This window comes from Pteronotus mesoamericanus, unplaced genomic scaffold (genome assembly GCF_021234165.1).
Source record: "Pteronotus mesoamericanus isolate MK-2021 breed Mesoamerican mustached bat unplaced genomic scaffold, CSHL_Meso_final contig_73, whole genome shotgun sequence".
NCBI lineage: Eukaryota > Metazoa > Chordata > Mammalia > Chiroptera > Mormoopidae > Pteronotus > Pteronotus mesoamericanus.
Genome location: NW_026555245.1, coordinates 14,208,795 through 14,224,092, shown reverse-complemented (window position 1 = coordinate 14,224,092; position 15,298 = coordinate 14,208,795). Strand labels below are relative to the sequence as shown.

General features: G+C 37.8%; 1 protein-coding gene across 3 annotated transcripts in view; it reads right to left on the bottom strand.

The window, feature by feature from the left end:
* Positions 1-15,298, bottom strand: part of CEMIP2 (cell migration inducing hyaluronidase 2) — a 74,519-nt gene that overhangs the window by 15,832 nt on the left and 43,389 nt on the right. For all 3 annotated transcript variants that reach the window (XR_008529941.1, XM_054583026.1, XM_054583025.1), the window contains exons 14-18: positions 14,922-14,957; positions 13,986-14,141; positions 11,640-11,817; positions 9,976-10,191; positions 6,081-6,289 (exon numbers count right to left, since the gene is read on the bottom strand). Coding sequence is in view for 2 of the 3 variants with exons in the window: in XM_054583026.1 (XP_054439001.1) it covers positions 6,081-6,289; positions 9,976-10,191; positions 11,640-11,817; positions 13,986-14,141; positions 14,922-14,957 (795 nt within the window). In the remaining variant the exon portion in view is untranslated. The remainder of the gene's footprint in view (positions 1-6,080; positions 6,290-9,975; positions 10,192-11,639; positions 11,818-13,985; positions 14,142-14,921; positions 14,958-15,298) is intronic.

The window sequence follows — 15,298 nt, the reverse complement described above, 5'->3', positions numbered from 1 at the left end:
ACAAAATTGGAGAGATCACAATACCTGATATCAAACTATATTACAAGGCCATTGTAATCAAAACAGACTGGTACTGGCATAATAACAGATGCATAGGTCAGTGGGCATAAATGAGAGCCCAGAAATAAACCCATGTCTCTATGGTCAATTAATATTTGACAAAGGGGGCATGAGCATACAATAGAGTAAAAATAGCCTCTTCAATAAATGGTGTTGGGAGAACTGGACTGTACATACAAAATAAATAAAAAATAAATTAAACCACCAACTTACACCATACACCAAAAAACTCAAAATGGATAAAAAAACTTAAATATAAGTTGTGATACTATAAAAGTCCTAGCAGAAAATATAGGCAGTAAAATTTCAGATATCCCAAGCAGCAATATTTTTGCCAATAGATCTCTTAGGGCAACAGGGAAACAAAGGAAAAAATAAGCAAATGGGACTACATCAAATTAAAAAGTGTCTGCACAGCTAAAGAAGCCATCAACAAAATGAAAAGGGAACCCAATGTTTGGGGGAACATATTCGCCAATGATACATCAGACAAAGGTTTAACCTCTAAAATATATAAGGAACTCACATAACTCCACACCAGGAAGACAAACAATCCAATTAAAAAAAAAATGGGTAAAGGACCTGAATAGACACTTCTCCAAGGAGCACATACAGAGGGCCCATAGACATATGAAAAGACGCTCAACATCACTAGCTATCACAGAGATGCAAATTAAACCACATTGAGACACCACCTCACACCTGTCAGAATAGCCATCATCAATAAATAAACAAACAACAAATGCTGGCGAGGATGTGGAGGCAAAAAAGGGAACCTTAGTGCACTGTTTGTGGGAATGCAGACTGGTGCCGCCACTGTGGAAAACAGTATGGAATGTCCTCAAAAAATTAAAAATTGAACTGCCTTTTGACCCACCAATTCCACTGCTGGGAATATATCCTAAGAATCCCGAAGCACTAATTCAGAAGAACTTATGCACTCCTATGTCCATAACAGTGCTATATACAATAGCCAAGTGTTGGAAATAGCCTAAGTGCCCATCAGTAGATGAACGGATTAAAAAACTGTGGTTCGGTTATACAATGGAATACTATGCAGCACAAAGGAAAAAGGAATTCCTGCCCTTTGCGACAGAATGGATGGAACTGGAGACTATTAAACTGGATGAAATAAGCCAGATAGTGAAAGACAAATACCATATGATCTCACTTATAGGAGGAATCTAATGAACAAAATAAACTAAGAGCAAAACAGAATCAGAGGTATGGAATCATGGAATAGACTGACAGTTGCCAGAGGAAAGAGTGATGGGGAGCGAATGGTGGAAAGAAAGGGAAGGGATTAGTCAAAGAACATGTATGAATGACCCACGGACACGGACAACAGAGTGGGAATAGACCGTGGAAGTCAAGGGTGGGTTGGTTGGAGAAGGGCAAAGGGGGGGGAAATTGGGACAACTTTAACAGAAAATTTTTAAAAAATAAAACTTTCTCTGTCATTTATTTATTTATTTTAGATTTTATTTATTTACTTTTTAGAGAGAAGGGAAGGGAAGGAGAAAGAGAGGGAGAGAAACGTCAATCAGTTGTCTCTCACATGCCCCCAAGTGAGGACCTGACCCACAACCCAGGCATGTGCCCTGACTGGGAATTGAACTGGTGATCTTCTAGTTCACAGGTCAGCACTCAGTTCACTCAGCCACACCAGGCAGGGCTGTGGTATATTTATAATAACAAAGGGAGAGGTGGGCAGGAGAGAAACAACCTAAATGTATATGGGAAGGGAGCAGTTAAATAAATTTTGATTATATGCTCAGAAAACATCTGAGGATGGAGAGGGAGAACACTATAAATATTTATAATGCCTCACTCTGTTTAGGAGAATTAAAGGTTATTTCAATTTCTTCATGTTTTTCTGTTTTTTCCTTATTTTAACAAATTAAGTACAGCTTTTATAACTTTTAAATGTTATTTTCAGCAGTGGCACTATGACAAAATCTATGACCTCTCTATAATTATATTAAATTTGGAAAAATAAGATTGTCCATCTCTTCTTCTTGCCTCCGCCCATGATGTAATTTTTATGAACTTCCAGCTAATAAAACAGGGAAAGTTTGACTGAACTCCAGGCCCATGTGGATTTTTGAAACTTCTAGGTTCCGCCTTTTTTCACTTTAATATATTTTTACTTGGGACTTGTTCAAAAGTGATGCATGACACTGACAGAACCCTACACACCATTTGGTTGCAATACCTCACCTGAAATTCACAACCAGCCAGGTATACGTTTCTGGATTAGTGATCACTCTTTGCTATTTCTCGTCAGTCCTCTCTGACCTCACCTGTTTCCGTCTCTGGCTGCTCTGCAGCTCACTGACAGGAGTGATAACATCAGGCTGGCTTAAAACCTCACCCTGGACACAAAGAAGTGGAGAGATTGGAACCACACTGAAGACACAGAACGAACAGGGTTTGGTCACTGATGAGAGGGGAGATGAGGAAAAAGGAACAGAGAAGGATGAGCCCTGGGACTTTGGGCTTGATTGACTCAGCAGGTGGGGTTACAAACTCTCCAGCAAGGACACAGAAAAGCAGCAACAAGCGTCACAGCACAGGGAAACGGTAACGGTTCTGTAGAGAGCTTGGGTCAGGGACCTCCCGTCTCAGAATAAGAGCATCCACCATCACGTTGACCAATCCTTGGAAGTGCCCTACTTAGAATTGACTTCCTGCATGTTCTATGTCCACCTCTTATCTGAGCAGTTTCATCGAGTCCCGTGGGCTACAAATCTACTGCACAAATCTACACTGATTTAACTCTGCCTTTCAAGAGAGCACCCTCCTTCCTTACTCGTTTCACATCCTATCACTTCCCTGACACATCCCACGCCCCCATCACACTGCATCCATCGGTCCCTGAACAGAACTAGCCTTTCCCCAGCTCTGTTGCTTTTGTAACAAGACAGATCACTTAGGATCACTTTCTCAGCACAGCCTGGCCCAACTCCCTGAGGCAGAATTAGTGGCTTTATCCTTTGTCCATTAAAAAAAATTGTATTGGTTTATAGATTTTCTCGAGTTTTTTCCCTACCTATATACTGTGAGCTCCTAGAGGGCAAGTACTTTTCTCACTCATCGTTTTCTGGCACACAGTAAATCTTTAAATAAACTAGTGTAAAAACAGAGCCTTTGATTGTATGTGATATTATTTGGCAGACAACTGAAAAATCAAGAAGGGGTAGAAAGATGCTTTCAGGCAGGAGTGGTAAATACCTGGCATTCACACCATAACCATTGTACCCCTTACCCATGTCAGAAATTACTGATCAATCACACCACTGTCTTCTGTCAAGTCTAAACTTGGCCTCAAAAAATAATCCTTTTTATTTTCTAGGTAACCAACTGCTGTGTTGGGACATAAAACTTCTTCCCATCCCAACTATAGGTAATTAAAGTATTCAGTAGACTGTATTAGAACCTATTGATAAATGGCTTTCTATACACAAAACCTTGACCACAGAGAAAAATGCTTTTTAAAATGAAAAAACCCCAATTTGTATGATCTCTTAATCCCATCCACATAAAATGTAAAGCCCTCCCACAAGAGGAATGAAGCACATGAAACTGTCATTCTTAATAGAAGTTCACACCACAAAGTCAGGAAATCAAGACAGATCAATTTAAGAAGCAGAAGCAAAAAATAAGCCTCACAAATAAAGGAAAGGCAAAGAAATACCCCTCACTCTAAGAGAAAGGAGGAATCCCCAGAAAGGGAACTAAATGAAATAGTGACAAGTAAACTATCAGATACTGAGTTCCAAACAACAATTCTAAGAAAGCTCAGTGAGCTCAGTGAGCTCAGAGAGAAATACCGAAAACTACTGGGAAATTATTAGGAACTTACTGCAAACTATATCAGCATGAAAAATGACACAGAAAGTATCAATAAGAAATTATCAAGAGGAAATGAAGAATACAGTTTCTGAGTTGAAGAACACAGTAGAAGGAATCAAAAGCAGGCTAGATGAAGGAGAGGATCGAATCAGTGAGCTGGTGGACAAGGTAGAAAAAAGCTTCCAGAAAGAGCAAGAAAATGAAAAAAGACTCAAAAAGAATGAAGAGGTGTTGAGGGAAATGCAGGACAACCTGAAACATTATATTATCCATATAATAGGGATACAAGAAGAAGAGGATGAGGAAGGGATAGAAAACCTGTTTGAAAAAGTCATGATGGAAAACTTCCCTAATTGGAGGACAGAAAAAGTCACACAAGTCCAGGAAGCACAAAGGGTCTCATTCAAGAGGAACCCAATGAGGTCCACTCCAAGACACATCATCATGAAAATGGCAACTGTCAAAGACAAACAGAGAACCTTAAAGCAGCAAGGGATAAAAAGGTAGTAACATATAAGGGAGCCCCGGGACGGTTAGCGGCTGACTTCTCAACAGAAACACTGCAAGCCAGAAGGGACTGGCAAGAAATATTCCAAGTCACGAAAAGCAAAGGCCTGCAACCAACACTGCTCTACCCAGTAAGGCTCTCGATTAAAATGGAAGGCGAAAGGAGGAGTTTCCCAGACAAAAGAAGGCTAAAAGAATACACCTCCACCAAACCAGCACTGCAAAATATGCTGAAGGGACTGCTTTAAGATGAGGAAAAAAGAGTCTATGAATACCTAGTTCCTTTCACCGCTGCCAATACTTGATATTACCAATATTTTTTAATATGTAGTCATCTGATTGTGACAATGATGTGTTCTTTTAATTGTTCCTTTATTATTTGTTGAAACTAAACCTGTTTTTGTATATTTCTTGCTTATTTCTATTATTTTAAAAAAGCTTTAAGTGATTGGTATTCTAGATCCACTTTTTGATTAAATGTTTGTAGAATTTTTTCCCTAAAAACAAAACAAACCATTAACCTCTTTTTAAATGTGTTGTAAATACTTTCCTATTCTATTACTTGTCATTTAACTTTTTTAATATGTATATTACTGTACAGTCTTACAGGTTTAATATAGTCATATGTCAATATTTTACTTTATAGCTTCTGGGTTTGAATATTTTACTTCGGGGTAAGAAAAATATTATTTTGTATTTTCTCCTAAAACTCCACAGATTCTACATATTGATTTTTCAGTCACCTGAATATTTCTTGTATAATGTGTGAAATAGGGCTCTATATTTGTTTTATTTCAATTAATAGCGGTCCATGCACCTTATTTGTTGATTAAGCCTTATTTTCCCCATTGATTTGAAATATCTATTGAATCATACATTACAGTGTTAGACAGATACATACGTTTGTCTCTAGAATGCTCATTATATTTCATTGATCTACTTGATTATTTCTGTGCTGGGGTCATGTTGGTTTAATTGCTGAGATTTTATAATGGTTTTAAATTTTTAAGTATTTTATAATTAACTTTGACATTTAAAAATAAATAAAATCAATCTGCATTTAAGAAAGAGAGAAAGAAGAAATAAAGAAAAAAGGGAAAGAAAAGAGAGAGAGAGACGAAACTCCTAGCTTTTGTGACAACATGGATGGAACTGGAGGATATTAAATTAAGTGGAAGAAGCCAGTTGATGAAAGACAAATACCATATGATCTCACCTATATTCAACTGGTGAGACTCTATTCAACTCTATTCAACAAAATAAACTAACGAACAAAATAAACCACAGGCATGGAAACATGGAGCAGACTGGAAGTGACCAGAGGGGATGGGGAAAGAGGACAATGGTAGAAAGAAGGGGAAGGGACTAGACAAAGAACATGTATGAATGATCCATGGACATGGACAACCGAGTGCGAATTGACTGTGGGAGCTGGGGATGGGGTGGGATGGATGGAGGGGGGTAAACGGGGAAAAATTGAGACAACTGTAATAGAATAAACATGATTTTAAAGTTTTTTTAAAAATGGGAAAAAAAAAGAAATCAGCATTCTTACTTGCTACAAAGGAGATGTGTTATCATTTTTCTCCACTAATATTTTTGTCCACTATAAATTCCTTCTTGCTAAACTATCTGAAATAACAGTAATGGAAACATACTTGTTGAAATTTACGAGGTATAGAAACACAGTCTTCGGTGCCGGCCCATTCCAGTGGATGGTGTAGCCCTTCTCCAGCATGATCACAGGCTGGTACTGTGGAAAGGCAGCCTTCTGGTTAATGCCCCGAAGCACCATCGGGTAGGATGGATACTCATCTCGTGCGATGGTCATAGTCAGATTCTGAGTGCTCCATGTCTGCACGTAAACCTTCAAAAAATGAATTAAGAATTCAGGGGAAGAGCATGAAAATTTAAAGAGCTAAAGACATTTCCAGCACAAATGCAAGTGCCTCTACTTTCAAAAGACAGATTCGATGATCTGTGCCAGACTCAATGAGTAGTAGCCAACTTCATCATGAGCCACACTTACAGCGAAGCCTGCTTCAACTGAAATGGTAAAAACAGACCATGCATTCTGCTGGCCAAGACCGTCATCATCTCTTCCACCACAACGGGCCAGCTTATTCATCAGAATATAAAACCTCTGTGGCTTATGCAGCCTGTCAAAGAAATCCCTCAACTGAAGAATACACATACACGAAATTAGTAAATTAATGTGAAAACTGATACCCTCTACTCAAATCTGAGAGACTTTCCTCTAAAACAAGAGAAGGAAAATGTAAATACCTTAGTTTTGGCTTTCAATTTTTCCATGACCTACACCAGCCCAAGAAGTCATTTTTTCACCCCTTCAAAAAACAAGGGCGGTTATAAAGCACTCGGCAAAAACTGGAAAAACATATTAAACTGAGACTTATTTGAAAGTCCTGAATTTATTCCAGTGGCATTTGAGCCCCTTGCTGTGCCAAAACAAGGCCTTCCCCGAATGCATCCTCCAAAGAACAAAAGAACAAACCTCAGAACAATTTTCTAAAATAAGTTAGGATCCTATAACAGACTTCCCCAGAAGTATGAAAACATTTTTGGAATATTGTATTTAAGCCACAATACTCCTATTTTTCTCTTTCAGTCATTTCTACAATTTTGCCCACAACTAATTCCTCAATTAGACATCCTTTGAGAAAGAAAACCTTCTTAACCCTCACTCATGTTTGACTACTTCAATACTCTGCCCTACTGACTCCACTTAAAGATTTAAAATAAAGAGACAGAAAATATGTATTTTGAGACTGTCTTCAAATATATAGTAACTATATATTTTACTATATATAGTAACTAATTTTTACTATATATTTTACTATATATTAAATATAGTAACTAATATAGTACTATATTTTACTATATATAGTATATATATTTATATATAATATATATAAATATATATAGTATATTTGAATATACTGTATATATCATTTAAACAGATTTATATTATATGTAATTAAATATGCTTATATACAATTACAGATTACATATACTGGGTTATATAAATGTAGGGGGGGGGAGAGAGAGAGAGAGAGAGATCTTCTGCTGTCTTCCAAATCCAACAAGGATTTAAAGCAGCACATGTAACTTTAATTCTCCTTATGTTACCATCTTCCTTCCTGAGCACTTTTACCCCTTGGTCATCAAAGAGCAGACATTCCATTAAAATAAATTTACAAATAGCTAAATAATGTTTGTTCTGTCTTGAGATCTGGTTGCTTCCATCTTTGGCCTAAAAACACATAGTATTATCCATTAGCTCAGTAACAACAACAAACAGCTCCAGATCTGAGCTCCCAGCCCAAATCCAAATTTTCAGAAGAAAATCTCTACCCTGTGGTCCTACCATTCCCAGAGCCTCCTGGGAAATATATTTATCTTAAAAAAAGAAAACTAGAATTACTACCCTGGTTTGTAAGATAGAGGGATCAGGTTCACAGTATCGAACATATTAGAAACCAAAGAGTTTAAAGAGCCATTGATAATAATTTTACAATATAAAGTTCTCATTAGTGAGCCCACACCATTTTAAGATAGACAGACACACGCACCTTTGAATAGACAACAGCAAATTTAGATAAAACTGCAGCTACAAAAGGACTAAAACTTTTTTATTTTAATTCTAGAATTTTTTATCACTTCCTAGGTATTGATGAGTCAACTTAATTTTAGGGGGCAATTATGATTAAGAATAAAATATATAGGAATGAGAGATCCCAACAAAGATTAACAAGAAGCTAATTAATATTACATTTACAAAAACCACAAAATCTCTCCAGTCTATCCCTACTAAGTCCTTTGTCTTGTCTACAGATAAAAATCTTTTTAAAGTTCTTTTTTTCTAACTTAAGAATCATAATATTCTTTAGCAGTCATGATCCAAAAATCAGAAGAGTAATAAAGAATTCTCCTCCAAAAATCAGAAGAGTAATAAACAATTCTGCTCCAAGAAGCTTCCACTATAGAAGGCTTCGGTGGTTAAAAACCAGAAGAGGTTCAAGAAGTTCAAACGCAGAAGCCCACAAACACACAAATTTGACAGACAAATTAGCCAGAGCTCAGGGAAAGGGCTTCATCACAGACCAGTCCTTCCTCAAGAACCCTCCTTAAAAATAAGAGCATTTAGCAGCAAACCAACAAAGAAGCTTCTTTCCTGCATCTGGGGCTATCAGAGGTCAATTCCCCTTGGAAGATCCCTCGCTGTTCCCTTAATTATCCTGTCCATGTTCTAATTCTTTTCCTTGATCTTTTTTCTTCCTTGATGTATACTATTAAACCCTACCATTTAATTGTATAAGATATGGAAATAAAACTTTGCTCCCTTCAACATTCTGGGCAACTGTTACCCCTATCTGTAACCTTTCCATCTACCCAAATACCACTATTAAAATCATTATTGCAACTTAGAGCTCTATTCCTCAAATAACACTAATTGCAGCAAGCACTTCATGAAATGCCAGGTCATGGGCTAAATGCTTTACATATGGTCACGCATTCTACCTTCACAACAGCCTTGTATGAGAGGAACTAATATTCTCATTGTGCAGTCACAGAGCAGTTAATTAACTTGCTCGACTCATATTTAAGGAAAAAATAAAGCCAGGATTCATACCCAGACAGTCTGACTCAATCATCTGTGCTCGTAACACACTATCTTCCAAATTAGTCCATCCTCTTTTACGGGGCATCCAGTTTATAAGTGTACACCAGCTTAATGTTTCCAAAGAGGTGTTTCCCAATCTATACCACCCTGTTTGTGTTTTCATATTAATAGGTAGTATATCATAATATAATTCAAGCAATTGCCTTGGATTCCTCCTTGTCCACTCATTTCCAATTCCCAGCTCTGTCTCCGGGAACACCTCACTTTCCCTGTGACAGTGATATTCTGCCCCAAAAGTTGGATTCTCATTTTTAGTAGAGATGTCTCTGAAAGCAAAAAAAAAAAAAATAGCTCCCTCTCTGGGGGCAGAACAGTAACATGGTGAAACCCTAGCCTAAGACTTAGGAAACAGACTTGAAGAAATAGACCTCAGTGGACCGAGTGCTGGCCTGTGAACCAAAAGGTCACTGGTTTGATTCCCAGTCAGGGCACATGCCTGGGTTGCGGGCCAGGTCATGCGAGAGACAACCTATTGATGTATCTCTCGCATATCAATATTTCTCTCCCTTTTGCCCTCCATTCTCCTCTCTCTAAAAATACGTATATAAAATCTTTTTTTAAAAGACTCAAGAAATACAGATTCTCACCCCGACTACTTCCCAACCATGTTTAACCAAGGACAAATCATCGTCTCTCCTGGACTCAAGTTTCTACTTGTTAAATTGGTTTGGAGTCGGAGAGCTTGAAATACAATTCTATGAGTCCATGGTTCCTATTGAACTTTTTCTTTTTTTTTCCTAAAGAAAATCAGGTTTTGGAAAGTATCAATCATGCTGAAGAGCATTCCTCACAGAAGCAGTGACATCAAGAGCTGGAAAGGAACCAGGCGTCCTAATGCATTGGCCTACCTGGGCATAGCTCCCACTGCAGACCACTGCGTTCCACTTGGTAACATTTACACAGCTAGGATGGCGGATCAGGTAGTTGTCAATTCTTCCCACGTAAGCGTCCTTGTATCCTGTCACAGAGCCATCAATGTCATGGAATATGGAGTTCTTATCACCATCCAGCTCACAATCTTCAAACCAGGGGCCAGGCTTTCCAAAGAAGACATTCAGAGAGACCTGATGGCAGTGAGAAACAAGAACACCTCAAAATAAAGAGCTCCCACGGTCTTAGTCGGCATCCCCTGCAAAGATCCTACTGCATATCCATTCTACCTGCTCTGAGATTAAAGCAGTTCTGAGCCACAGTTCATAGTTGTCAATTAAGGCACCCAGTCAATCAAAGTTTTCCATTAAATATGACGTGGCTGGGGGGAAAAATTTCCAAAGCCCTGTGGAGTTCAATTAGAAAAGGTTCAACATCATCTTCAGCTTGTTTCCCCTTCTTGTAGTTAAAAACTATTACCTGCTCTCCAAACAAAACTGATCGGTGGTCAGAGAAATTAGAACAGTTGTGGGAAGGGGAATTAAGCAGTCATACATATTTGTTAAAAATTATAAGCTTTACTCTTTAGATCCGTGCAAATTAACCCTCAATTAAATAAAAATGTAAGTTCTAACTTCCAAGCTAGTTCATCATTTCATTTCTTTCCAAGAGCTTTAGTTCCTTGTTCACATACTCCCCCCACCACCAAAAAACAAGTGTAGTTACAAATTAAAACACAGTCTAAGTATTGCCTCAGTATGAATAATAAAGTATTTAGAACAGGGCCTGATACATCATAAGAATGTAATAAATGTTAGCTATTTTTAAAAGTATTTTATTTGTTTATTTTTAGAGAGAGGGGAAATGAGGGAGAGAAACTTCCATGTGCAAGAGAAACATCGATCAGTTGCCTTCCTCACGCCCCCAAATGGGGACCTGGCCCACAACTCAAGCATGTGCCCTGACAAGAATCAAACCTTTCAGTCCACAGGCCAGTGCTCAATCCACTGAACCACAGCAGCCAGGACTAATAAATGTCAGCTATCAAAATTCCATGAAGTTCCTTCGTACTAGCTTCAATGGTCTCACTCATCGAAGCTCTACACAGAGCATGACATATAATGATGTTCAATATTCCCCCAAAAACAAAGCACAAGGGATAGGGGCCAAGGTCACCCTCTGCCAGAAGCCAGTAAAGACCTTCAAAAAAACAATTTGTTTCACACCACTCAATATTCCTTTTCTTTCCCAACCTTTTATCCTGTAGTTCCTCAGAAAAATAGACCCCAGACAAGTAAAAATCCATGCAGATCCCAAATCTCTTAAAGGATTATTTCCCAAAACCATGTCCTCTTGTTCTTACGAAACTCTACAATCCCTGTCCCCATGTTATCACTTTCTTTGTGAAGTTATTACCTAAATGTTAAAAAAATACCCCAGGTCACATGGGACTTCCATTCTCACCTTCAATTCAACGGGACGGGGTGAATGAAACTAGGAGTTTCTTTTGCATATATTCCCCGCCCCCCCCAGTCATAAAGACTTGATACGAATCCTTTGTTTCTGTGTCTGTCTTTGGGAATGTGCTATCCCTCCTTCTCCCACCACAGTCGCCATGTAGGAACCCTAAGAACATACTCACATGTGGACCAAACTTCACAAGGGAGATATTATTTCTGGGGGTTATCTGCCAGGTGTTCTTCATGAGGAAGCCAATAGCGCTGGTATGCCTATCTGGAGTCGGCACATATTTTTTGAATGTGCACTTGGTGAGATGAATGGGCCCGTCATAAATCTGAAAGCCTCTAATTGGGAAGGTCCTGTTGAAATACAAGGTTTTGTTTAATGCACATGGGCCTGTCCCCTAAATAGCACTTCACTTACATATCCGTTTTATACAAACCGTTGAATATTCTGTATACACAAAACACAATTCTAGAACACAGTGGTAACCAAGATAAGATTCCTAATCAACTGAAATATACACTATAGTGGGAAAGGCAAATAAATAGGGAAACAAAGGATAATGACAGATAAGTGCTGTGGAGACAGTTAAACCATGATCATACATTAAATAGGGAACTATTTAAATAGGGAAACTATTAAATAGGGAAATCACCTCTCTGTAGAGGTGATTTTTGCTTCCTTGAATCAACCAGTTGAGACCTTTCATTTGGTAACTCATATTCTTTAATTTTGGTTCCAAAATCTCTAACATGAGAACACAAGGTGAATCTGTCCTTAAACCAAGAGAAGCTCCCTTCAAGCCACTAGAAGATAGTAATGAGGTAAAATGATACATTTAAAAGTACACAAGTGTAATTCCTGGAGGCTTACTATGGTTGGCTAGATTTAGAGATTAGTATTATCCATTTTCCTTCTTTTTGTTCAAATACAAACTCTTTAATCATGTATTATTATCCAAAATTCATGTATAAAACCTGTAATATTCTGTATTCCTTAGGGAAAAAAAAATATCTACTTGCCTGGCTAAAAAAAAAAACAATGTGCCTTCATGTACTTCTAAAGATCTATCCCAAAATGGTTCTCTTTCACAGAAAAGACTGTGCAGACACAGTAAAATAAAACTGGATCAAATGACCAATAAGGAAGCTGTTTTTGGAAAATCCTCCTTAGCAAGGAAGCAATAAGCGTCTGAAATAAAACTGGAGGCCAATGCGAAATAAAAATAACGAAACTGAGTTGGCTGCCATCACACTGCAGCCCGTACCCCAACCAACACAGTTATGTCTTCTTTCATCTACACTCTAGAAGAGGCAGCTATAGCCTAAATGTGAAAAGGACAGAACTAAAGCCAAAGTAACAGATTTAAATCCCACCTCAGCCACTTTTATTAAGTTACTCCCTTAAAGCGGGATGACAATACCCACCTCACGGGGCTCTGGGAGAACTGAGTGAGTAATAAAGGATTTAAAAGAGGACTGGATACATCACATGCATTTAATAAATGTTAGCTGCTAAAATCCATGAAGTTCCTTCCCTACTAGCTTCCATGGTCTTACTCACAGGAGCTCTACACAGGGTGTAGCACATAATGATGTCCAATATTTCCCCAATGACAAGCACAAGGAACAGGGGCCACGCATAGGTCACCTTCTGCCAGAAGCAAGACTTTCCACCAACCTCACGCCACCAAAGCTGACAGTCTGCTTGCCCCATCACCCTGACCCATCCTAGACCAATGTCCACAGAACTAAGGGAACTGATGCTTCATGAATTCTAGCATTAGCTCTGAGACATGGCCTTTAGAACTCTGGTTTTTCTCCACTTGGTTTTCTCACCAGTAAAATGAGGACCACTATAAACTGTGTCGCAGAACTGATGAGGGTGGATTAATTAGTTAATAGTTCCCTAAAAGCTCTGAAGAACCTTTCTAGTGCTGAGTGCTATTTTAATGACTCCTGATTATTTTGACAGAACACATGCCAAAAGTCTACCCCATATCCCCTTCAACATCTGAAACACTGTTAAATTACAGCTGTGAGTAGGCTTTGAGTCAGCTTTGGCATCTATCACCCCTTATTTTCTAGGACTCTTTTCAATAGGTAATTTCCTTTTTCCAGTGGCTATTTCTGAAATCAACATTACAAATTGAGGGAAAGCTGACCTAGTGTCATAGTTTATGGTTTGGCAACTTTCTGTGGCTCAAGAAGGAAAGAAAAAAAAGAAATCACCAGCTTATATAATACCTTAAGGAAGAAATGGGAAAAAAAAAAAAAGAGACAGGTTCCTTTGTTACACAATTATTAATGAAGTCTTTAAAGTGTTTAATAGTTAATGCCCCAGAATTCCATAGGATAATACAAATAGTAACAGTGATAATAACAGTTCTTATAATAATAATAATAAGGTGGGGTAAGTGCCACAGTGGAAACCAATCACCCAGAATTATTACAGACACTTCCATAAGGATTAAGTTTTCATTTACTGTTTAAATTTAACACTCAACTGGTAAAGCAATGCTTACCTATTCCTGGGTAATGTCCGAGGCTTCTGGTCTATTCCACCCATGCCTACATACTTGTTCTGACCACCCGGAAAGCCGTAATTCCTGCTCTCCCCAACAAAGAGAGATTCAGAAACCTCCTGGCTAGAACCTTCATCACTTGGGAAGCTTCCATCACTGTTAAAATAAGGATAATCATTAACCACACAGCTCTAGGAAATTTATATCGACCCTCCAATGAAGGCAAGCTATAACTCAAATAGCTAAAAATTCTCAAAGCAGCCAGTAGCTTTTACTAATACATATTATTGAGTCATCAGAAAATGCTTCTAAACTGTGAAAATATTGCCTTTTATAAATTCATACAAATTAATTGTATTGTAAATCAGTGGTCTGCAAATCGATTTAAACAAATGAAATTTAATTTAGCAGCAATAATTATTTTGGTCTCAAGCAACAGTATTGCAAATGAAGAGAATAAACTTGCCCTGAATAAAGCAATGAGATGACAAGCACATATAAGATGGCAATAAGAATAACTTGTCTGGAGAATAATATACAAAACAAAAAATTCAGTTCTTAAAGACCACTGAGAAATTTGACCAACTTCTAAGAAAAAATATTTAATGCACTCCCAACTTTTATTTCCTTCCTCTTTATTCCCATACCTTTTAAGACCTTTAATGCAATGCTCAAGTGTTTCCTTCTAAGCAAAAAAACATGCCGGGTCTACCTTTCTGTGGAATTCTAGCTATATCAACCTAGTACCTCACTAAGAATTCAATTATCATTAATGTACTTTTGGCCCTCTAGTGGTATCAGGAAATGGGCATTAATTTTTTTTAATGCTAATAAATGGTGTAACATTCCAGTGCGTTAGCCAAAAAAAAAATTTTTTTTAAATTAAGGGTCACTTTACCTACAGCTTTAAAATCAGAGAAGTATAAAAATACAAACCTGGCAAAGGTGAGTCCTATTCCATTATCTGCAAATCTGTAAGAGAACAAAAAGATAAGGGAACATTTTAATTTATCACATCATGTAAGAGGAGGAATTCTGTCAATATTTAATTGTCACAAAATTCAGATGGTTCCTATGTTCACTCTCCAAGACCACAAAAATAAGCTTCACTTTCCAATAACCAAAAGCAAAGACTGCACAGTGAAATCACCTGGTTCAAATCTCAGCTTTGCCAATTACTAGCTGTGTGACCCTGGGCATATTACTCATTTTGACTCTCCCCCAGTTTACTCACCTGTAAGTTAAAATAATAATTTAAACTTCCTCATAGGACACTTAAGAGCATTATACATACTAATTAATTTCAACAATTT